The 26,393-nt window shown below is 39.0% G+C and overlaps 1 protein-coding gene across 1 annotated transcript in view; it reads left to right on the top strand.

The window, feature by feature from the left end:
* The window catches only part of epha8 (eph receptor A8), a 63,856-nt gene that overhangs the window by 6,922 nt on the left and 30,541 nt on the right, over positions 1-26,393 (top strand). Inside the window, exon 4 of the mRNA XM_053315043.1 lies at positions 1,524-1,839. Coding sequence (XP_053171018.1) covers positions 1,524-1,839 — 316 coding nt within the window. The remainder of the gene's footprint in view (positions 1-1,523; positions 1,840-26,393) is intronic.

Below are 26,393 nucleotides of genomic sequence, written 5' to 3'. Positions count from 1 at the left end.
GAGATTCAATTAGGGCTGTATTCACACCGTTCCACCTGTTTTGTTTCAAGAGCCACTATGGCAATCACTGTTTTCTAAGATGAAAAACAAAGTCAACTTGACAAACAAATTTTTGTCTCCCCCTACTGGCAGTTAGAGTATTTACACAAACACTGCCAATGTCATCGCTGCAGACCCCTCTACGCATTTTGAGAACAGTCCACCCTGGTCAACAGTCACAATCCAATCATTGCCAGTTGATGTAAAACATACCACTACTGGTGCACCACATTATAAACTCCTGTATACTGTGAAATACAGACAGATTGACCAGGCAGTGATGGGCTTAATCAGCATTGTGTGAGCTCATTTGTAAATGGTTTGTTCATTTATGCAAAAGTCACACACTCCTGCTTTAAGTTGCATTAATTCTTCTTAACACTAAGTAGTTAAAATAATCAAACTTTCATAAATAAAACATATCTATATGCATATGTTTCATGTTACAGGTGTTTACATATTGGGTACAACACTTGACTAAATTACTCTCCTCTTTGGCTGACTCTCTAAAGTGACTTCAGATAGCAGTCTATAATGCAACCTTAATTAGTCAAATTCATACTTACCTAATTTGTGCAAAGTGTCCGTTCTGAAAATACACTTGTAAAGTCACCACAGGTGTTAAACATAATAAAGTCAGTGAAGTAGCTTCACTTCTTAAAGTAACATTAAATTACTCAAATTTGCAAGTACAGTTGCTGTATACTTTAAGACAGCAGTTTCCTTTTTGCTGTTTGAGCCCTCAGAATGAGGCAATGTGTACTCTGAATCCCTGTCACATGATCACTCAGGAGCAATTCCAACACTCATTTTCAAGTTGTTACATTTACAGTTACATTTTGTTCTTTTAGAGGTTAGAAAACATTGAATTACAGTCTTTTTTATATATATCTTGAGTAATATCTATGTAAATATATGTGTGTACTGATGAAATCATATTATCTTCTGGTACTTTTGGGAAGTGTATAAATATATTCTGTGTAGACTATTCTGTGTACCAGAACCACGTTTTGTCATCTGTCTTGTTCGGTTAATTGTCTCATAACCTCTTACATTTACTCAATGACCCCTTCAAAGTGTTCCAACCCCAGGTTAACAACCTCTGCGTGAGACACTATTTTCCTGAAACTGGGCTCCAATTCAAATGCCATTCATGACAAAGTAATGACCAAAACTGTACTGCATCACTGATCTGCATAAACAGAACAAACCACTTTGTAGGTAGTTGGAGCCAAGACATTACCAACTAGTGCAAAAAACTACCCCATGAAATTTACAGCATGACTGGTTTTGTATTACTGCTGACTTTGCATCAGCATGTAAATTATAGTGGTTTCAAAAACTGCTCCTTGTTCTTTGTCCAACTTGTTGCTGCATCTATCTCACTGCAGTAACACCTGAACACACACGCTCATATGTGTGATATATTCTATGTAATGACCTGTGATGTGATATAAGTGTAATAATCCTTTGTGTTGTCACAGGTACGAGGCGTTGGTCCTCTAAACAGACGAGGCTTCTACCTGGCCTTCCAGGACATCGGTGCCTGCATCGCCCTCACCTCGGTACGGGTGTACTACAAGCGCTGCGTGGGCGTGAGTCGTAACCTGGCGGTGTTCACCGACGTGGTGACGGGTGCCGACTCGTCTTCTCTGGTGGAGGTCAGAGGGCAGTGTGTGGATCACGCCGAGGAGAGGGACACGCCCAAGATGTACTGCAGCGCTGAGGGCGAGTGGCTGGTGCCCATCGGCAGGTGTGTGTGTTCTGCTGGATTCGAAGAGCACAGAGACTCCTGTGTAGGTAAGTTGACTAAGGATGTGTTTGGTGAGCTTTAAATGAACTCTGATGGTTTGGTTCAGTTAGGATGATGTAAACAGTCGTTTGTACTCTGGCACAGACCATTGAACTGCACCATCGTCCATCTGCTCCAGACAAACTGTGGTGTGGTTTGATTGTGGTGGGAACACAACAGATACCAACACAATAATTGAAAATTCCAAACTATCATTGAATTCACTTAATTCAGGTGCTTTCACATAATCTATGTAAGTATACACAATCATAAGTTCTTAAGAAAGTTGGAAAGGGTTCGAAGGGGAGTTGTGTTCATGTCTTACTTTCCTAATTAAAACATCAGTGAAACATAGCAACCATCAAATGTCCAAATCCCCATAACATTACACTACAGATTGCTACTGTTTCCAGCTGTTTCTGTTATCATATTGAAGACAGGTGAGGTCCACCCTGAGGTCCAGAGTCTTATAAAAATAAAATGAAGGCAAACCTGATGACCTCCTGAAAATGAATTCTCAAATGTTGCTGTTCTAAAGCAAAAAACCAGTCATCAGATAGAGCCTTGCCTTACTAATTCAGACTGCAACCATCCGGAAAAGGGATTAGATTATTAAGATTATAAAGTAATAGTATTTTTTTTTATCATTGTTTCCTCCACTTGCATGTCGACAGTCCTGATTAAAGTCCTAAATATCAAGTATGACAGGCGGCTGGATCAAAAGGCAAATAATGAGAATCATTAAAGGCGCACAACACACAGTTTTCTTGCAGTGTTTTGGTCATTTGACAGGAGGGATTTCTGTGTTGTTCTTACTGCTACTTACTTGAAATGAGCTGATGACAGTCAGGATTTAACAACTCTTGAATCAGAATCTGATGCGTGTTGTGAGTTTGTTTGTTTGTTTGTGTTGCCAGACCGCCGTCAGTCAATTCTGATTTAAACTCTACACACATTTGCTGTGTCTCAAACTCATACTTCTATACTTACACTTCATATTTTGAGTGTATAAGTGCGTTCACACTGAGAACTATGGAAAAATGCAGTGCTCTATGGACACTTCTCGCCCTCAACAGTCACCATTTTGACTATGTAGCAGAAGGGGCGGGACCACTTTTCAAACAGGAAATGGCAGCAGAGGACATTGTCACTACAGTGAACATGGCTGTATTATACAGATGCATTACACATGTGTGTTTTTGCACTAAGCACCACTATACTGTTGTCACATATAAGCCATCAGTAGTAAGGATAAGAATCAAGAACCAGTTCCAGTTTAGAACTGGTTCCAAATTGTCAGATCCATCAGAATCGTACACTTCCAAACATCCAACCATTTATCTTACCTACCAGTTATGTTAGAGATTATAAACAGATTATAAAATAGTTGTTTTGGCCCTGAAAACATATGTATGCCAGCTTTTTACCACAAGAACTGATTTGCTTGAACAGAGTTGCTAAAGAATCGGACCAATAAACAGAATCGATGATGGCATTGATATCAATAAAATTGTATTAATTCCCAACACTAATCAATAGGTTTATTGGGTTAATTTAGCAATCTGTAATGATTTGGTACTGCGAATGCTAATGTGAATGCTAACGCTAGCTTGCTAACTAGCAACACTAACACTAATTTGATTTAAGACACACTGCTCGTCAACACGAACCGATAGACCAATCATCATGTTCAAATGATACTGTTAATGAACTCAACAGTATGTACTCACCTTCATAATACTCATGACTACCTACAGTAGTTCTTTCAGAAGCTCCTTGTATGTACTGCATACACTGGTACATTTTAATCCAGACAAAGTGAACCAAACTCATGATGAGTCTATTCTGTTGGTGATACTAGAAACATGCAGGTACGTTCTGTCTCGAATAGTAAACACGTCAACTTTTCATTATTTTCCTCATAAAACTCATGTTAGGCATCACAGTCTCCATTTATTCAACTATCTGTAAGTTTCCTCTGAGCTCAGAGCATCAGCAGAAATGTCTGCAGAATATAAAAAGCCTTCAAAGCAAACACATGAATTTGGAAAGGTCCTAACCTTTCTAGTGAATCAAAAAGTCTGTTTGAAGTTCTGGCGGTGGATCCCGTTCGAAAAAAAAAAGAATAAATGAAGTTCAAGGTCCGGTCAAAAAGCTTTTTGAGGTCCAACAGTTTTTCTCGAGTAGACAAATATGAGATACGAGCCCGAGTGTCTCTCTGAACTCCAGTTTCTTCTCTCAGTCTGCGCCGTCTATGATGAATAACAAGTGAAACAATACTCCATCCTCTTTTGTTTGTATTTCTTTTCATCTAAATTCTTCTACTCTTTCCCAGCGTTTTGATAGGCCGACTTCATTCTGAGACCTGTGCATATTTCAGGTTGCCACACGGGTTACAGTAATTAAAACCTATTAATCACAGAGCGACGGATAATTAAACGCTAAAAGCAGTTTGTCAGCTAAACGAGCCGAACGAGACACGCAACACTGCTTCTCTCGCATCCCCCCTCCCGCCCCACCTAAACACCTACACACATACACACACACACACACACACACATATACACACACACGCAAATGTCTGTTGTGTCTCGCCAATCTAAGACCAGCAACAAACACACTCTCGGTTAGACACAGCGAGAGCTCCTTGTCAAAATGTGTTTAAAAGCGTAGGAAGTGGAGAGAGAGTGTGTGTGTGTGTGTGTGTGTGTGTGTGTGTGTGTGTGTGTGTGTGTGTGTGTGTGTGTGTGTGTGTGTGTGTGTGTGTGTGTGTGTCCAGTTCAGAGGGCCACTTACAGACTTTCTATAATTAGTTGCAGGCAATTAGCATCAGCACAGAAATGCAAAACAGAGCCGGTAAAGAGAAGCAGAGAAAAAGTGGTCAGAAGGGAGGAGGGAGAATAAAAAGCACCTGAAGTCACATTTTGTTTACGGAGCAGATTTTATCCACATTTAAAACCTACTGATGTTCAGTCATTAATCTGAGCTTGTAGAAAAATGAGGTTTTTGGGAGGAAACATGCATAAAAATCATCTGAAAATAGATTTACAGATTTTTTTTGCTCTGTGATAATCCCGCGTACTTTATTTACCATTACAGCAGAGCCGGAGCAGAATGTGAAAGGGGCGTGGGGTGGGGGTGGGGGTGTGGGGGGCGTCTTGTCTCTTCTGGCACCAAACTGGGTCGCCGTGCTAATTCGCCCTCGCCAAACCCAGCCACAGTCACGCACCCACTAGACCCAGACAAGACACACAGAGGGAGAGAGGGGAGGGGAGGGCACGAGATGGTGAAAGGAAGGCGACTTAAGTGGCGTAGGCTTGTATGTGTGTGTGGAGGAGTGGAGGTGGGGGGGAGGGTATGTAAAAAAAAAAAAAAAAATCAGACATGAATGTGCGTGAATATGTGTGTGTATATGAGCGTGCTTAAGTGGTTCTCCCCTGATAAAGGTGCAGAGCTTTGGCTGAGAGCACGGCATGATGTATGCGTGTGTGTGTGTGTGCGTGCACGTGTGTGTGTGTGTGCACGTGTGTGTGAGAGAAGGGTTGCGTGACATGCCGTTGAAAGTGTCACAAGGAGGGAAGCGATGAAAGACGAAGGGGAAAAGAGAGGAGGGTAGAAGGGAAAAGACTGGCAGAGTGGTTGACTGGACCCATCGTCCACTTGAGTTTACATCAAAACAGTGCGTGCGTGTGTGTGTGTGTGTGTGTAGTTGGGCAATACAGTACATGTGTGCAGATGTGTACTGTATATGTGTGTGTGTATGTGTGTGTGTGTGCGTGCCTCCCGGCGCCGGTGAAGAATGGACTAAAGTGCCCCATACAGTGAGAGCGATCGAGGACACACTGATATGAGACACACACACTTAGGCTGGTCACATCTACTCAGCTCAGCCGGCTCATCCATGCCTGACACAGACACACACACACACACGCACACACACACACATAGAGAGAGAGAGGGGAGAGGATAGAGGAGAGGGGTGGGTGCTTACTCACATGTGGGTTAGCTTACTCCTCTGCTCAGTCAATGGACCACAGCCTGTCCTGCTCCTCTCTGAACTGCACTCTCTGATACTCTGAGGTGATTTATGACGGTTGAGAATAATATAATCCAGCAACTAGAAGAAGAAAAGAAACACTATTAACCCTTTAAACATTTTGTCACCCTTTTTCTTCTCTTTTTATTTATTCAAATCTTATTATTTCATCCTTTCTGTCAGCATCAGCTTGTTTCAGCACTTTTCTGGATGATGTTTACTTCATGTGAAAGATTAAAACTCACGTCTGCACCATTCTGTCAAATGCTAATTAGAGCTCCAACTAACTGCTGATTAATCTACTATACGTGACATCTTCAAAATTCTTGTTTTGTCCGATAATATTTCATTTACTATCATTTCATTTAGTGTTGATGCAAAAAGAAAAAAGTAGTAAATCTGCATATTTTGGAAGCTGACACCAGAACTGATATCAAAGCAGCTGCTGAGTCATTGTGTCTCAGTTTACTTTGCTGACTTGTAGTTTTTCAGCCTGACATATGTTCTATGTATCTTTGGAAACAATTAGACATAGAACATAAGGCAGAGTGTGAAGTAGAGTTTAAACAGTCTGACATACCAAACAGTCTGTGATGTACATGAGGTTAACAGTGTTTGTTTAGACTAAAGGAGCATCTTGAAAATTAGCTGTGACCATTTATTTTATTAGTCCAAAAAATAATTTCCTTAGTATTTTTTTTTTGTTTTTAGGGTTTTTTTGTAGAAAGAATAGTCAGCATAATTATGACTAATTATGGCTAAAATAAACACAATGTTTTACTGGTAAGTTTAACTTGCAATGAATGACTAAGCTAGAGTGAATCACAGTCAGTGTACAGCTGCTAAACTTAAGATATTCCTTTGTAAATGAACAAGTGCTTAACAATTCTGCACAACTGACTAAACAAATGAAAATATTTTCATTTCTATATAATTAAAACCAAATTGCTGATCAACCTTCTCTTCTGGAAGACTTTGAAGTTATCAGGAAATAAGTGTTCTATAAGACATGACTCAAATTACCAAATATTCAATTACATATTACATTTTTTTTAATTAAATTGAATTAAATTGATTAGGAAAAAAATAAATGAATTAAAAAAAAAATATATATATATATATATATATATATATAAAAATTTAAACCTAACACATATCCTCATCACTCTGATTATACCTTCATGTAGTAAATAAGTCTTCATATATACATTTTAGATTTGTTTTCATCATTATTTACATTAACACATCCTGGTTCTGCTGGAATATTGTACTCTTTTTTTGTTTTGTTTTACATTTTTTAAGGTATCAATTGACAGTAATCCAACAATTGATTGTACATGACCAAATTGATTTACACTGGTTTGATCCAATGTCTGTATACTTTGATCAGTACAACATGTGTATACCAATTATAATATGATGTGTAATATAATGTGATGTGTGTGAAAGATACAAACATAACCAGGACAAATAATGAGATTATAACTGTTCTATCAGTCTGTGCAAAAGTTACGTTTTTTTATGTGATATTTTTTTCAAATTGAAAAAAAAAGGATTATTTTTTTTTGTTTTTTTAAAAGCTCCATGGTTCTGCTGCTTTTGGATGTCTCTGTTTTAAGGCATTATAGCTGAAACATGCACGTTCATCTCCAGCCTTTGAATGACGTGTGTGTTTAAACCTGGTGTGTGTCCTAGTGTGTGTCCTAGTGTGTAGTCCTTGTGTGTAGTCCTTGCAGGTCTGGTTTGTAATTGTCACCTCAGACGACAATTATTGGCCCATCCTGTCACTGAGGGATTGTGGGATTGTTCAGAGCCTCTTTAACTCTCCTGTCAGCAAACGCTCCTCCCTGCCAGTCAGAGAGCAGGAGGAGGAAGAGGAGGGGGGGGGGGCTTAAAGAGTGAGGGAAAGGTTGGGAGATTGAAAAGAAAAGCAGCATGAATAAAAGGAGCGGGGCAACGGAAGGACTAAGAAGGGGTGAGATGTAAAAAAGAAAAGAAAGAAAGAAAGTGAAATGAATGAATAAAAAATACAAAGACGGAGATTATGAAAACAAAGTCAAATGAGAGAAGTGTGGCGTCAGAAAAGAAAAGGTGTGACACTCCGACTCATAATGTGATCGTTATCTGTCAATGTGGCACTGTAGAGAAATATCAGAGGAAGACAGCAGCAGGCGAAAAGGAGGATTTAATATTCCTCTATTAGTTATTACACACACACACACACACACACACACACACACACACACACACACACACAGGAGCTGAGGGCTTTGTCCTTTCTCCTGCCTGTCAGCACCTCCCTCCTCTCTGCTGTCACTCCTCCTCACTTTTGGTATTTTCAATTTATAGCATAAACCATGATGCACGTATGCAGAGGTGGACACACACACACACAAGCACACACACACACACATGCACAGAAACTAGAGCCGTGCATGGCGGTCTCTGACAAGGTGGAGCACTCTTATTGTCCCCAGGTTCCTCAGGTGTAGACAGAAAACAGCTGACACTCACCTGTGCAAAAGGGATTGAACCTGTTTTTTGGCTTACTGTCTCAATAATAATAAACAATAAGTCGTATAAAACAGAGTGAGGACTCAGTTATACATTTTATATGACTGGAAATGAAATAAAATAATAATTCTCTTTGAGGAGACAATAATCAAGTTTATTCAATAATTTTAGTTTCCAGATAATACATCAGATAAATTATCAGTGTATACAGAATATTTCAGCTCATGTTTAAATGATTGTTTGAATAATTTATTGGTTGATCAACAGAAAATAAATCATCTAGAGTTTAAATGATTGATTAGATGCATTTGTCAAGCAAAAATGCCAAACTTTTCACTGCTTCCAGTTTATCAAATGTATTAATTCCCTGCTTGTCTACATTATATATGACTGGAAATGGAATATTTTTGGATTTGGACAGTTGGTTGTACAAAAACAAAATGAAGACATTTCACAGTGTCTGAAAAATGATGATAAACATTTCTGACTATTTTGTGCTTTCTTTTTAGCATAAACAATTGATATATTGGAAAAATAGGCAGACAAATTGTATGTGAGATGTTGTTTGAAGATGCTGTTTAAGTCAAAGCAGTTGAAGCTGAAACAGTGAAAGGGTTTGAAGTGTCTGTGGAAGAGTAAACATTAAAAAGAGTTCAGGCGTTATTTAAAGTTGCTTAAAACATTTCAAATATGAGTTTTAAGTTTAACTTAGTAAAGCATGTAAGCAGTTGTAGTATCAGTCTGTATGTAAACAATAAAAGTAGTTGAAGCGACAGTTGAGCAGTAAGAGGTGAAAGCAGCTGAGATGTCATTTGATGTGTGTGTTAGCAATGAAAGACGTGGAAATGTTTTATCAATAAGAACTAAAATCAATTGAACTGTCACTTCGAGTGTTGGAGTGTATGAAGTTGGTGAAAGCAGTTGATGTGGTGGTGAAGCGTTTGATGAAAAGCAAGCATTAAAAGGAGTTCATTTAAAGTGTAATTTGTGTTTAATGTTTAATTTAGTAAAGCCTGTAAGCAGTCAGATTGTCAGTCTGTATGTAAACAATAAAAGTAGTTGAAGTGACAGTTGAGCAGTAAGAAGTAAAAGCAGCTGAAATGTCATAATGTGTTAGTTATGAAAGACGAGGTAGCGCAGTGTGATCTATAAGAACTGAAGTCTATTGGAACTGTCAGGAGTATATGAAGTGAATGAAAGCAGGTGATGTGATGGTGAGACATTAGGAGAAAATGCTCTTTTAGAGGTAAATCAGACAAGTTAGATCAGCCATTACTGGTAGAAACGGTCTGTCAGTGAAATTGTATCCAGAAAAAACATGTTCCCATCCAAACAATCATGAAACACAGTACAGGCGGCTGCTGTATTCATAAATCGTGTGATTTTCACTTATGTAGTTTAAGTGAAATTAAACTCATGAATCTTTATCTTTGTTCTGTACGGAGCGCCATGTAGCAGCTACGTCTTTCAGCCGACTCCCACTATGCTTCCCTCCAGGCTGCAAAGTTCCTAATGAAGATGCAGTTAAGTGATTTGGGGAACAGATGATTTGGTGAGAACTTCATTATTCCCCGGCTCACGACCACTTGAGTGGAACACGATATTCATAATTGCTGTCAGAATCAACTTGCGGCGGCCCGCTATTGAGAACGTAGAAGGAGCTCAAATTGAAACGGTCTCCGGAGAGGGAGAGACGGGGGAATACGAAGTGATCAAATTAGTTCCATCCTCCTGGCGGTTTGTAAACAACTGCTGATCAACAACACTGTTACTCTTTGGAGGCAAATGACACTGAGGCTCCAGAAACACACCCACACTCGCTGCCTCGGGGCGGGAAAGCTGCCCAGTTTTTGAGCACACACACACACATGCATATGACTTTCCCAAAGAGTGACACAAACTAACACACACACACAGGATTTAAGTCCTTTCACATCATTTCACAAGAGATTTGTATCAACTTTATATGAACTCTGTGAAGAACATTATGATTTTTTTATTAAAGGAGAATTACAGATTAATACGACTTGGCTTGAAGTGTTGTATTTCTGCTTATCATTTCTATCAGTTATCATAACACTGTACACACTAAACTGGGACACTGCAGCATCGCTAAAAAGAAACATGATGCGTCAAGAAACATGCAGTCTAATGATCAGACAGGTTTAAAGAAAAGTCCAGATTTGATAGAGAAAACAAAGACAAATTATAACCCAAACATTCATTTTGGGTCTCTTCACTTTCAATCCCAACAGCTGTGCCGCCTACTGGAACTGGGCCATTAAAACATTCACTTCAGGGCTGCGTAGAAACACTATTATTAGCCAAAATAACTGAAGAATTGTACTTTATAGACTGTGCTGTAATTACCTTGAACATGGTGTGACCTGCCTGTGCTGCATCTTTACTGATCCTAAAACAACAGGATACTGATTTTCAAATTATAGTAATCTTAGTATGCTCAAATATTCAAGCACTGTACCTATTCAGTTAAAATAGCTCCACATTAAACAGCTACATACACTTTAGTAGCTGTTTCCATTAGATATAGACATTCAACCAGAGCTTTCTAAGCATAGCTAAGAATGACATCTTGCTACATACCTAGCTACCTAGCTACATCTATGAAAAATAACAGCAGAAATATGACCACTAAATTACAAATGTTACAAGAATATAAAACTTAAATCAACACATTTCTATAAGCGACAAACAGCTACAAAGAGGACATGTCTGGTGTTGTTCCCTTCAGTAACTGTTTCCACCACATATAGACATTCAACCAGATTTTTGTAGGCAGAGCTAAGAGGGACAACATCTTGCTACAAAATTAGCTACCTAGCTGAAAAATAACGTCAGAAAATTGGCCACAAAAACTACAAATGTTACAGAAATAATAATTTAAATTGAGACATTTCTATGAACAACAAGAAAAATTTAATTGAGGGTTAGGGTGAGGAGAAACTAAATGGCTATTCACTCTTTTAAGCTAACTAGCTGTTTTTTAAAAACATGCTTGGCAGCAAGAGGCGATAAAGGCCTAACATGTTAGCATGTCCAAATATTTTATGTACCTGTAGTGTAGTCTTTATGTAGTGTAGCCATATTGTAGTGTAGTCTTTATATAGTGTAGTCTTTATGTAGTGTAGCCATATTGTAGTGTAGTCTTTATGTAGTGTAGCCTTTATGTAGTGTAGCCATATTGTAATGTAGTCTTTATGTAGTGTAGCCTTTATGTAGTGTAGCCATATTGTAGTGTAGTCTTGATGTAGTGTAGTCTTTATGTAGTGTAGCCATATTGTAGTGTAGTGTTTATGTAGTGTAGCCTTTATGTAGTGTAGCCATATTGTAGTGTAGCCTTTATGTAGTGTAGCCATATTGTAGTGTAGTCTTTATGTAGTGTAGCCTTTATGTAGTGTAGCCATATTGTAGTGTAGTCTTTATGTAGTGTAGCCTTTATGTAGTGTAGCCATATTGTAGTGTAGCCTTTATGTAGTGTAGCCTTTATGTAGTGTAGCCATATTGTAGTGTAGTCTTTATGTAGTGTAGCCTTTATGTAGTGTAGCCATATTGTAGTGTAGTCTTTATGTAGTGTAGCCTTTATGTAGTTTAGTCTTTGTCATTGTGAGTCCCAAACAACCCTGTCCATCTTGTATGGATGTCATTGTACTGATGTCACCATGCTCCCTAAGCTAAGCAGTTACTTTGCCGAGTATAGTATCATCACAACTGACTGGGTTAAAACTGTGAAAATAAAACCCAAGATGTAATAAACCAGAATTGTATTTGAATTCATCAGACAAGTACATCACAGCGAGCAGCCGGGAAAATGAAAAGCAGCTAATTGAGACATCCTCACTCAGCTAAATTGGGATATTCAAGCTCACAATAACACTGGAAGGCTTCCTTACACGCTGATAGATAAACTCCCATCATGGTTCATACAGAGCACATGCACACAATCGCTCATAATGCAGCTATTGCACACAGAGCGACGTCAGCCATACTGATGTGGCTAAACAAGAACTTTACAAAAGCAATGAACAACAGCTCACAGCTGCTGCGGCTGCATGCTGTGCATTGGGAAACGAGGAGTCGGGAACACGTGTTGTGACGCGCAAATGTGTGTATGTGTGTGTGTGTGTGTGTGTGTGTGTCTAAATGTGTAGTCTCATTAAATGTGTAAGCAGTGTACATCTGTTTGTTAGAGTGTGTGAGCATCAGTGCTGAGGGATTTGTTGCTACCATGCCAAGACTAATTAGTCTTTTTGTGTGCGTCTGGTTGGTCCTCATTGGTGGAATTTCGATTGGTCAATCAGGAGAGGAGAGGAATGAAGATAAGGAAAGGAATGGAGGTAGTAAGGAAAGAGGAGAGGAGTGAAGAGGGAAAGGAAATGAGAAGAGGACAGAGGGAGATAGTCCTCCCCCCCTCCCCGTCCCTGGCTTGGACGTATATATTTATTCATATTAGTTTTTTCCTTTTATAAATTCATGTCTTTAATTCCAATTAATTAATTTTGTAGCTGTGATCTGTGTTGTCTTTTCTGTATTCCTGCTGCAAACCAAGTGCCCTTGTGGGACAAAGAATAAAATGAATCTGAATCTGAATCTGAGGAAGGAGGAAACAGAAAGTGGAGAGAAGAGGAAGGCAGGAGAGGAGAGGAAAGGACAGGTGGAAGCAAAGGATGGCAAGAAAAGAGGTGAGGAATGTAAGAGGGCAGAGAAAATTAAAGGAGATGAGGAAACAAGATGAATAGAGGAAAGAAGAAGAAAGAAAATGAGGAAATGAAAGCAGAGAGGAAAGGACAAGAAACAGTGGATGAGAAGAGATGGTATTATTAAACAGTTTAACGCTGTTAAGCCATCATGACTGTGTGTGTGTGTGTGTGTGTGTGTGTGTGTGTGAGGGAGTGAGAGAGCGAGCAAGCGATAACAGAATGAATCATATCTCAGCCAGACACAGCACTGTTGTGTCACTCAAACTTCCCTCCAATCTTTGTTGTGATTGGCCGAAGCCCTATCTCCCCAGCAGGTGCTGAGGGCTACACATCAGTACACAAAGCAACTTTGCTGACACACACACACACACACACACACACACACTTGCACACACGCTCACATACCCATGTTACCAGCCACACAAAGACACACTCTCACAAACAAATCCTCTTATGTGCAGCCCATATGAATGCTTAATTCAGGAATCAAAACACACACACACACACACACACACACGAAAAAGGCCAAGCGTTGCTGGGTAAATTATTGATTGAGTGTGTGCCACCCCTGGCCTGCAGTAGCCACTTCATGTCCCAGTCCAGTGTCTAAGAGCTATTAGTGCTGACAGTAAAGAGACAGGCAACATGATAGCAGATCACTGAGAAGCTGGCAGCCTCCATCTGAAGGGACTGCGGGACTTCTTTAAATGATTTTCTGCCCTGACTTCTTGTTGAGTTAAACTGATGTGCACACAGGGCGCTGTCATTTACTTCTCCCTTTTCTAGGCCTCCACCGAAGAAAGCAGAGTTTGTATGGATGCGGATGGGTCAAATGTATGGGTGTGTGTGTGTGTGTGTGTGTCATGAATAGTAATGACGTTGGCATTTGAGGAACATTCGAGATGTTATTAGCAGGACACAGAAAAACTTCAGTTGATTCCTAAGATAAATCAAACTTAGACCAATTTATCTTTTCTTACTTTAAAACCAGAATAAAATGTGACCTTTTGTCATATTCCAGCTTTCCATCTTCAATTATGTTCAATCAGATGTAACATTAAAGCTGATGTGACACTATATTGGCATTTGTCACATACCTACCACTATGCCAAGGGCCGGATTAACCTGTGATGAGTGCGCCCAGGCAAACTTGAGCTGTGTGGCCCCAGTGATCCCTCCATACTTCCTCCCGCTCTCTGCACAAAAGGATAAGACTTGTGATATTGTATTTTTGTTGTTGTCCACGAAGGCCATGAAAAATTTGAAAATGCATAGTCTGTCTCTCAACACTCTGTGGCACTCAGCCCTAAGCTCCTGACTGCTACTGAAAACTGCTCACAAACATAGTTTTATTTGTAATTTATAGATATATGATATCATTTTATTTCACATTTTTAAAAGGCCCAGTAATTTCCTGAAACAGCAGTTTTTTTTTAAAGTAAATGTAACAAGAGTAAATTGTGCATTTGTCAGGGACTATTTTCACCTGTGGATGAATACATGTTTGGTGAAGCACTGCGTGTTTTTCAGCAGTAGTTAAGTAGAACGTGTGATTGACATAAAATAAACTAGTTTGTTTGTTCATGCTAATGTCAGCCAGTGCAAGGGTGTGACTCACTGATGTGCTTTTATTGGTGACTGAACAACAATGGAGTGTCATGGCACAGAAGAAGATATTTCAGGCTTTGGATACACACACAACACTTGTTAGAACACTTTCATTGTCAGTTTTGGTCTTTTCATGAGATTAGTGGACAATGAAAAAGAAAGTGAAGTATCACTAGACATAGCTGCAAATCACTGCTTTATTTTGTTCTATCACAAGTTACACCAAACACCTGCTTTTCTGTAATAATATCTTGACACATAGTTTATTGTGTGCTGGTTACTTTGTGTAATTTTGACTCAACAGGAATTTACTTAGGAATGTGCACCATTTAAACCCAATGGTTTTACACATGACTCAATGTCAACACACAGTGCCGCAGCAAGGCCCCAAATCATTTTATTTTATATAGTTCTGCATGTTATACCAAGCTTGTAACTAATATAATCAGAAAAACCTAACAGCCAAACATTGAACCTGTTCTGTGGTCATCAGAGGCAGTTAGAGTAAGAGCAACAATTTAATATAGAAGCATTTTTTAATCTTATAGGAATTCATGAATGCTTCAAAACAGTCAAACCAAACTGGGTCAGTTTTGACTCAGGAGGACTAAAGTTACATGGTTGACAGGATGTGAGCATGTGTACAATATTCCTGTCCTTTTATGATCATTGCAGTCTTTAACCTGCAATTTTAAACAAAATCATTATATTAAATTGCACATTAGCATTTTGAACTGAGCCTTTTTTTTTCTTTTGTCATGGAAAGCGCTTTTATTTTGGTAGTGAAAAGCTCATAATGTGGCACAATTGCAGGTCACTAATTCTAGGTATCAAAGGTTAATCAGACCATTCAAAGTGCTTCTAATAAACCTCGGTCTGGAGCAGTTTTGATGAAGCTTAGTTGTCAGTGAATTGACTACTTCTTTCTTTTTAAATAATCCTGCAAAGAATCATTTGACAGCTTCTCAGACATTCATCCAAAGTTGTTCCGTTTCTCCTTCCTATTCCACATATGAACTCCCCCCTTATCTGAGCTGCTTGATGAATCAGAAAGGACTTGTACCTTGTTTTGAATGTTAAGCATAGTGAACTTTTTTTTTCTTCTTCTTCTTCTTCTTCTTCTGATTCCTCTGAGACGGATATGTTGTGACTGGAGCTGCCTGGCAGACCGGGTGTGACCATATTAGCACAGTGTGAGTCCTTCAGTGTTTCAGCTCTCTCTCCCCCGCACACTTTGTCCTTTTCAAATATATAAATAATCAAAAACAGTTGATTAATTTCCCCTCTGATGCATCGCAGCAATTGCTAGCGTCAGAAAAAAAGAGAAAAGTTCGGCCTCCCTCCCGCCCCTCCCGTCCCTCCCCCGCTGCCTCTCCCCACGCCTTTCCCCTCTCGCTTGCATTTCCGACACACACTTTACACCGTCTGATCTTCTCAATCTGCTGCTAATATGGCTTTTAGAATGCCTCTTTTTTTTTTTTTGAGCTACCCTTCCCCTCGACCCCCCCCCCATCCTCCCACTCCCTCCATCAGACGCTGTTTAATGGAGAGACAGCCATTCAATCGGATAATTAACATCCGTTTAACGCTCATTAACCGGGATGTATTTGTCTCGTTTGATTTGTAATTACCAGGCCTTTTTTCACAGGAAAACACTGCGGTAATGTTCCCTTTTGTGATGGCTTCATTGATGCAATTGATTTGAACCCAGCAGGGAGGCCAACAGGGAGGCAAAGAGAGGCAGGAATGTAGAGTACAAGTCAAAAGTTTGGACACACCTTCTCATTCACTTCAATAAGAAAGTGCATCCACACTTTTGACATATGGACTTCAGATATCGACGCCAAACTTGTTATTTGCCTTCGTTTCTTTGATACGTGCTAGTACCTTAACATATAATATATCCACATACAAGTGTGTGTATCTAAACAGACAGTCTTATAGAAATGCTCTCAGTAATGTTATTAGTGTGTTGGTTTTAGTGTAAATCTATATTTCTGGTGGTGGTGGCTCATTTAAACACAGGATCCAGGAAGACGTTTCTTAATTTCAATCAGGCAGATTGGATGGTTAGCAGTTGGCTGGTGGTTGTTTGATTGTTCTTTATGCAAAGACATGTAAAAAGAAAGTGTTTCACATCTGAATAGTATCAAACAAGTAATAATAATAAAACATTAGGTTATCATTTTCACTTGTCTGGAATTGTAGTGTTTTCTCCGTTACAAAGCATTAAGAACTCAGGTATCTGGCATAATAAAATACAAAACAATCTGTTAACATTCAAATAATACATATGACAATGTTTGGTTCAGAGTTGAATGGAGTGTGTGTGAATCACAAGGTGAGGTTGGGACTTCTTCCACACTGTTTACTCCCTGCTTGTTGGACCACAAATGTCTCATTTCCTATTTCTACATATTGAATACAAAAGATGCAGCGTGTGAGGAGGATGTTGAATAGTTTAGAGGCAACTCTAAAGGAGCTGATGTACAAGTCATATAATGTGTTTGTTTTACTGGTGAGTAAAAAAGTAAGTAATGTAAATACTTTTTCAATACGTAATCCATAATTACTTAAAACAAGTGTCAAGGTGTCCGTATGAGCAGTGAAAGAGGTGTTCCTCTCTGTAATCATTCCTCCTGTTCATACGGACTATTAAAACATCTCCTTCAGATGTGTTTTCAATGTAAGTGATAAAAGATAAAATCCACAGTGTGTCCACACATTTAAAAGTAGATGTGAAGCTTATATGAGGCTTCAGCAGTCAGAGTTAGTCATATCAAGTGATATCTGACACATTTACAGTCCTTTTAGCATTAAATTCCCTCTTTGTGTTTCTCTGTTGGGCTGTGGTGGAAGTATAGTAACAAAAAGAGGGACTTGAAAAAGACTGTAACGTTGAAACATATCTACTTGATTGATCTACAGATAAACTTTTTTAATACATTTTTGCACAGGAGGACTGTGGACTGTGGAAGTGCATTGTGAAGGATCTTCTAATGGTCAGTATGAACAGGAGGAATGATTGCTGCAAGAAAAACATGGTTCTATGTTCATTTGGGCTCCTGTTGTTCTGACTGGAAAAACTGTGAACTAGTTCTTTAAAGTCCAACTGAAACAGCATGTCTGTTTTTTACTACAGCAAACAAATCTGTTATTTAAATCACATCCTGTGCTTTCATTTGAGAAAGAAATCAGTATCAACAAGGGAGACACTTGAGTTGAATTTTGTGCTTTCATAACTGCACGTACTTGTCTGTAGATAGACAAGACAGAACCTCTCTGCAGAAACGTGTATCACTTTGTATTCATCACACTTTACTTCCAAATCAACATACAGACATACGGTGAATAAAATCATTTCAATCAAGGGAGACTAAGTTATTAAGTGAGCTTATTTCACATTGTGTGCACAGCATGGAAAAAGTTCCAGGGATACGTGCGGAGTCTTTGGCGATTAGACCCCACTGTGATGTCATCATAGTAAGGGAGGTAGTCACTCCATTAGCCGAAACACAGGAATATCCTCTACACTGGTGGCGGTGAAGGAGAGAAAAACAGTCTTGCTGGGACTGGTGATGAGCTCAGTGGAAGGACTCAGGGGACAGCTGCTTCTGAATAACCAGGAGGTGGATGAGGTGGAGGAGGGTCACATCAATCTGACAATGAAATGACAGCTGACAGCAGCGGAGAAAAGTACAGTTTGAAAGTTTGACAGCAGCAAGATGTTTGGTTAACTCTGATTGGTTGAACTGAGTCAGTTCCAGTCAGCTGATGAAAGGAAACGAGGAGCACTGAGAGAGAAACAATGGCTCATAAATAGTCAAATGAATAAACAGTGGTGCTGACTGCTCATGCTAACTCTAAGTTTAATTTGATTTTAACTTGATTTTCATGAAATATTAATTATTACCTTTCTGACTGATTGACAACACTAATTAAAAGCCAGACAGCAACCTGCTGAGCTACCAAACAAACAATAAAAATACAACTGCTAACCTTCAGCAGGCTTGAGAAGTCATCTATGTCTATATCTATGTCAATCTATATCTCTATATATGTCTGTGTCTATATCTGTCTATATCTATGTCAATCTATGTCTATGTCTATGTCTATGCCTATATCTATGTCTATATCTATGTCTATTGTACATTGAATAGTTTAAACATCTGCAATATTGGTCAGTTTAGATGCTAAATGTTGTGGTCCACTGTCTCCAAAAGCACCGCTAACAAACAGCTGTCTGTGCTGAATGCTGAATACAAACGATGACTTGTGACTGTTGTGGTTTCTGTTGGATTGAATAGGAAGACCACTTAAACAAACGCTGCAATACAATGAGTCTCTACAATATTTTCAGCTCTGTTCACAGTTTCTCTCAATAAGGTCAGTTAATTATGTGGTGGGTGATCATATTGCCAGAGGAAACCTTACCCAGTGGGATAAACTAACTCTTTTTCACTTTGACAGTTTAAAGTTTGCAATTTTTCTTTTCTTTTTTTTCTTCACATTTGGGTCTTTGGTGGTAGGTAGCTGTGGCTCAACGTCGGGCTGTAGGTTTTATGTGTGGTGTTCGGCCTCACTTGTTCCCACTTTACAGTCTAATAAATGCTGCCTCAGACTGGTTATTTTCTCTTCTAACGTGTCTCTGCGGCAAAGTCCCAGAGCTGACTGCATAATGAGCTGCTGACTGTCTTGTGCTAAATGTGCCAGAGTATGTGAGTATGCTGTACAGTATAAACTGCAGTGTAGGCTTGTGCCGTATGGCTATCCGATGGAGCACGGACCACTGACTAGATGACCATGGATTGTTTTATTCCCTGCTGATATGAGGATATCTAAATTGTTAAAATATAAAATCTCCTCCCTACTGTGCATTTACTGGAGGTACATGGAGTTTCACTGTCAATCAGCACAAAGTGACTGCGCTTCTTAATTTAAAGAAACCCATTTGTGATCCTTTTTCCATCTGCTGATCCTGACAAGTATGCTGTGCAATCTGACAAAACCCAGCATCTCTGTTCTTCATATGCCTGCTCAAGTGCTCACCAAAGCTGATCCTTATATCTGGGTCTATTATTAACGAACCGACTCACACGCCTGTATTTACCGACAATTAACTTAAAAGACTATTAATGCATTCCCCATCTCACACATTTACAGCACAACTAGTTTTTAATAGTTGTAATTAGAGAGACAGTGAAACCTCTGTTCAATCCCCTGCTCTCTATGATCACACACACTGTTTTAATGCAGTCCATTGCACCATATAGTTCTCATTAACACATTGTTCTGTGTCTGTTGGCAGACATCTGAGGTGTCATGAAATCTGATCAGCTAATAACCGACTCACGCAGTTAATACAAGCTGTTGTGCTGCTGATGATGAAGTCATTGTTTTATGAGCTCTACATCATCTGACAAAATGAACAACAATACAGATTAATGAGACACTGACTATACGCTTATTTAAAATGAGTGATGACAGAGAAAGGAAGTGGACCACCATTCACTATGAAAGAACAGACACCCTACATCAGATAATAGTTGCATCTTGGATTCATTATAGTGATGGTAAAGATGATGCTGAATGAAAAAGGTTTTGATTTTCTTGGAATTGTAACTTCTTTTTTAACACAAAAGCCATAAAACAGTTCAACATTACTGACATGGATATCAATACCAATCTGACCACAACCATGGCCCACAATGTCTGGAAAATACAAAACAAAAGAAACTGAAAATACATAATAATAGATTTTTGCCATAATCTCCCAGCCCTACAAGAGACATTGGCTGATTTTTTCCTTGGCACAAATAAGCTCAACCCATCTATCTATCCTTCTCTAAAGATCCTTAACCAGTCCCATCTATTCTCTCCCTAAACCCATCCATCTCCACGCACCTGGACCTAAAGCTGACTAAATCAGGCTCACCTCAAATTGGAAGGGGACGTCTTCGTTTAAAGCTCACAGTGAGCTGTAGCACAGCGACAATCCAGCTGTTAGTATCTGGACTGGCGTTGTAAGAGGGAGGGACACTAAGGATGGTGAGTGTCCCATTTCCACAGCTGATCTCAGCGACACGTTCATCCATCACTCAGACAGCTTTAGTGGCTCGTTAGTGGCTTCATGTGCTCCCCTGGGGAACCAGCTGAGGAGCCTTTGGCTAACTTTGTCACTAGATTTTTTGGATTGCATTCGCTTCCTCACAAGGTCGCCACTGAGCGAGGTCGAGGACAACAGGACTAGGGATGTTCTTGAAGAAAATGTAGAACTTTTTAATCAGCTCTTATTGGTGCATACATTTATAAGTAAACATTTGGGATCTTATACTTTCCTGCTTTTCTTCTTCAAGTTATTGACTGATGCAGCACAATTGCAGTTGAACTTGTGTCTGGTGAATAAAAGGCTCTACATTTGCTTTCCCAGTGTTTAGTTGTTTTTTACAGTGTTAAAGACTGTGGTATACAGAAAGTTTTGTTAGGAGGATAATTACTTTAAAGATGGGTTCACATTTTTTTTCCCAGGTGTGTCTTAAAAGAAAATTCAGGTGCCCATATGTATATTGAAAAAGTTTTCCTCCCTGATGTCTTTCCAATAGAAATGATGGGTTGACAAAATCTGCAATCCTCATTAGTGAAAAAATACATTAGAAGTTTGTCTGAAGTGTAAGCTGTCTGACTTAATCAAATCCATAGAGTATCTTCTAAAGTTGTAGTCTTTTAAGTATTAAAATGTTTCTTTGTTACAACCCCTCCACCACAGCTCAGTACAGAAACACTGCCTGTGGAAACACAAAGAGGGAATTTTGTACTTAAAAACAGAATGTTTGACTATAGAATGTTTGATTTGTTCACCTCAGGCTGGAATGGATTTTTGTGCAGAGCGTGGACTGTGGATTTTTTCCTTCATCTCATGAATCTCTTAAATACCAGGATGGACAGCAGGAATAGGATTACAGCAAGAAAAACATGATTTAATATTCATATGGACATCTGACTGCTCTTTTAAGACAGACTTTTCTTTAACCACAGTCTTTCACTTACTTTAACCAACCTGTGGTTACCGTGTTCAGATATTGTTTCAAAAATATTTCATTAAACATAATTTGGGGTTTTTGTTGAAACATCGTATATCAATTTTGTTGTCTGGCAACAAGGCTGATCATTTACAACTGCAGCTTCCTAACAGCCAAGCATTCAGATTTTAGACATCACATTTTACGTGTGACAGATCTCTTACTGTTATAATTAGCTGGTAACATTGTTTAAGAATAGTTATTTCAAAAAGAGAGATAGAGATTTATTTGACAACAATAAAAGTACATGCAGGACTTCAGTCACTCAGTACTGGCATACAAGTCAAATACAGTTGACATAAATATAGCTTATTTCCATTGTGGTCCTTTATGGAGAAAAGGAGGATCATATATATTCAAGTCAGGCAAGACTGGTTAAAACACAAGCAGCAACAAAGCACAGGAACTAACCAACACATCAATCAATCTCAATCAATCATTTATTTACAGTATGTAGCACCAAATCACAACAACAGTCATCTCAAGGATCCTTACACATAGAGCAGGTTTAAACCCTACTCTTTAAGTTTAAGTTAAAGAGACCTAACATTCCCACATGAGCAAGCACTTGGCAACAATGGCAAGGAAAAAACCTCAGGAAGAACCAGGCTGAAGGTGGGCGGCCATCTGCCTCCAACATAAAGACATAACACACATAAAGATAACAGTGATTTAATATTGAATGGTCACTGTCTCAACCTCAGACACAGTCCTGACTCAGGCTGGATTCCCATTTGGACTTCCTGACTACATTTAAAACTGCTTGGATTTAAACTTGACTTGAATGAACTCGACCCTAACTCTATAAGGTTTTAACTACAGCTATAGCACCAAGTGGTCGCCTCTGTGACCTGCGGTGCTAAAACAACCAACAACCGTTCCAAAGATGGAGACAAAAGAAAAGCAAGAAAACTGCTGATTTGTACCTTCACCTGAAATTATTTAAAAACATAAAAGAAATAACAAAACAGCAGAATACAGTTAACAGAGGGTCATGTGACCATCACCTGTAGTGTTGCTTCTGCATCTTTCAATGTCATAAATCTTTTTAAATATAATTCTTCCACAATTTTCACTCTTGCTTTTCTTTTTTTTACAACCAAAATGTGTCTTTACACATTTTACTGATTTGTTTTTTCAGTCCCTCTTTTTTTTTTAAATGAAGAAATGCATTTATTGTTTTCATTTCATTATTGATTTTCAGGTGTATTAAAATGTATCCTTGAAGCCGAGCATCCTCTGAGCCAGCACTGTGCGCTTAAATGTGAGCTTTCACCAGCAAGCCCAGGTTCCACTTAAAAGCTCTACTCCCCTCTACCCCTGCCCCTCTCCTCCCTCAGTCTCCTCACGCGTGGGACGATGATGGGCTTTCTCCAGCTCCCCCTTTTTCCCGATGTATTTATTTACCCACTTATACAGGGAATAAATCAAGGTCAGCACACAATGCTGCACGCGGCTATTAAGATTCATTGTAATGCAAATTCTCCTGTAGCGAGTGCACTACATTGACAGGTACTGACACACAAACAAACACATGCACAGACACACACTTTTACCAAACGCACACATCTGTAAACAGTTTACCTAAAGCAGTGCGACCAAACAGAAATGCATGTGTCTTTTAATACCACATCCCTTTCTTTTCCATTTCCACCACTTGTTCTATTCATAGGCCATATTTCTGTTGTATCCATCACATTGAAAGTTAACTCTGTTGATCTGTTTTAATATGATCAATACACAGTAGAATTAAATGTCAGTCAATATAACTAAACAAATAATATTCTGAAATTCTTTTCATGGAAAACTGCTGAAAAACACTTTTGACTGCAGCCATCATAAAAGCATTTAAACTGTTATCCTTTGTTATGTCGTCCTGTGTGATGCTGTTTAAAAATGTAATATTTTTTCCAACCCTTATTGTATTTGTTAAGTTGTGGCTGTAATTCCCAAGAGCTGCCCAATATCACAGAACTTTATTCTTCATTTCAGAGACAAAGTCTGCAGTGACACAGCCTTGATGCAACAAAAAAGCAAACTTTCAACATGTTTTATTGCTTAATACAATAGTCCCCAAGTGTAGAAACCTCACCACACACATCATTTCAGACTTTATATGCAGAACAATAACTGCCTGAATGGAGAAAGAAACCTGTAGTAAACTGGCCACAGACATGATGCAAATGAATGAAATCACTCTTAAACGAGGTAGAACTGAAATGACTGAAGGTAGCTCGGTGCCTTCCAGACAACAAACCAGTCAGGACTGATCCAGAATCAGCACCCTGGACAGCGGTCGTGACTCTCCAAAAATGTCTATTGGAAAGACTGTGTGAATATTTGGTTGTTAAATGTAACATGCTGTAAGCTGTCAGACTATCTTTTCACATTACTGTTACAAGGGAGTAAACTGTTGGGGTCTCCTGGGGGTAAAGGTCTATTTGTTCCTTCATAATACGCCTAAAACACTGAAATTAACCAGTTGTTCTACATTGGGACATTATCAGGCTTCAGTTGTAAATGTTTTAACTTGTTTTAGACAGTTTGATTAAGAAACTACTGATAGTTTATATTGTTCTCATGGTGCCTTCAGTTTTAAAATTAATTTTTGACACAGGCCTCTACAAAACAAGGCTGCAAGATACAGTAGCTAATAATTCAGGACCCAGATGATTTAAAGTGCTTGTGGTGCAAATTCCTAATCAAATTGGCCGTGAATCAAATGACTTAACACTGTTAGCACACAGTGAAGTTCAGGGACCGTGGGACCAACTTGTGGCCCATTTTGTGTGCTTTTCCAATCAAGTATTCTTACTCTCAATTCCAATCCAAGAACATTGCAAGTACTTCCCATTACAGAGTTCTACAATCTCAAATATTCTCATCATTTTCTTATTGTTCTTTTTTTTAACTTAATTTTTCTACAGTGAGTTGTCAAGAAATTGTACGACAGCTAAGTCATTCTACATTTAGAATATATAACTTACATTACAGTTTTTTCTTGTAAAAAAGTCACTGCAATGGAAGCAAAGTTGTTGCTCGCACTCCAACTTACTGTCACTGCACAGCAACATAAATGCAGCGACTGGTTGTCACTGATTCCATTCATAGTTCACTCTGTCACAACATAGTGTATTCGTAGGAAGTTTCTTCATCCAGGAAATGAAAGGACTGTGACATTCCAGGCTGTAACCAGAAACTTTTTCAAAGCTCGGTTTGTGCTGGAAGAAAAGCATTCACTTCCTGTTTGTGCTGTAAAAGATATTGCCTGAGATTCTGCCTTGGTGGCACACAAAGTAGAACTAAGACAGTCGATAGGATGAGACACACTGGAGATGTTGTTCCCAGGCATTTTTAATGGGTATTTTCCAATGTCACTTCATTTACAGGCATTCGTTGTCATTCTGCATTGACCACATTGGTCTTTGAGCTGTTGGTCTCTCTATTCGTCTTCTGATTGCGATATTTGTATTTTCCCATTTATATCTTTCTTCTGTCCTTTATCCAGAGCGCTGAATGAGCAGCGCATCAGAAGTGAGGTGAAAGGATATCACAGCTGGTCTTGACATGGGCCGCCTTCGCTCTTCCTTTGCATATTCACCTGTGCGCTGATAAATTCATGTTGCGTGTGCTTACTGTGGCTGCATCCGACACCCCCATGTGTATGTTTGTGTGTGTTCTGCATTATCATAACCTTTGCATATGTGTATATGTGTGTGAGTGTGTGTAGAACTCCTGGCGAATCTGTCAGAGACTTCAAAGCGCTCGCCGCCGCCTCTCTCCTTGATGAACGAGCTGTTCCGATGTTTATCGTGACCTGCTTTTCAACTCAGGGGCTTCACAAAAAAAAAACATCAAGGGATGGAGGGATTAACGGGATAAAAAGGAGGAAGAGAAAACAGTCTGGGATAAATATTGCAAATAGAAATAGTTTCTGGTTCCGGTGGGGGCTCTGACAGTGAAAGAGAAGATCACTATCACATCCAGCCTGTTTATCTATAGTGATACACATACTGTGTGTGTCTGGTGTATGTATGTATCTGAGCATCTGCTCTCTGTTTTACATCTGGCACTTATGCAGGTGTGTGGGTGTGTATGCACATTTTTAGAGGTAAAGTTAATTCTCCATCATAATTGTCACCGTTTAAAATCCTCCAGCTTCAGCCTCTTATTGCTGAGAAGTTAAAGCCTCACTTTCCTTGTATGACAGTTATCCTCATGTTACACTAAGTTAGTGATGGCAGATACTAAAGCATTAGCATGTACCACTGTGGATAGCTAATACTCAATAGAGTCTAACACTATAAAAAATACATTCAAAGATTATCTCACATATTTTAAGACATTTTTTCCAGTTTTTACTTGTTAAATTAGGGTTTGAAAATTAGGGTGAAAAAGTAAATGTTAGGCTAACAAGGATACTAAACTAACAACTAACCCATTTTCCAGGTTTACAACCACAAATACGAAGACAGTACTTTAGCCTTTGCACCCACCACCACACCTGCTTCAGTTACACTTAATTCTGAATATGATCGTCACTACCACCACGGCCAAACAAATTACATATGAAAGTATGTGTGTTTCATGTTTGTACACTCATATAA

The sequence above is a fragment of the Scomber japonicus genome, chromosome 3 (assembly GCF_027409825.1).
Source record: "Scomber japonicus isolate fScoJap1 chromosome 3, fScoJap1.pri, whole genome shotgun sequence".
NCBI classification, from domain to species: domain Eukaryota; kingdom Metazoa; phylum Chordata; class Actinopteri; order Scombriformes; family Scombridae; genus Scomber; species Scomber japonicus.
Note: the sequence above shows the minus strand (reverse complement) of the source record. Positions and strands in the feature narration are given on the sequence as shown.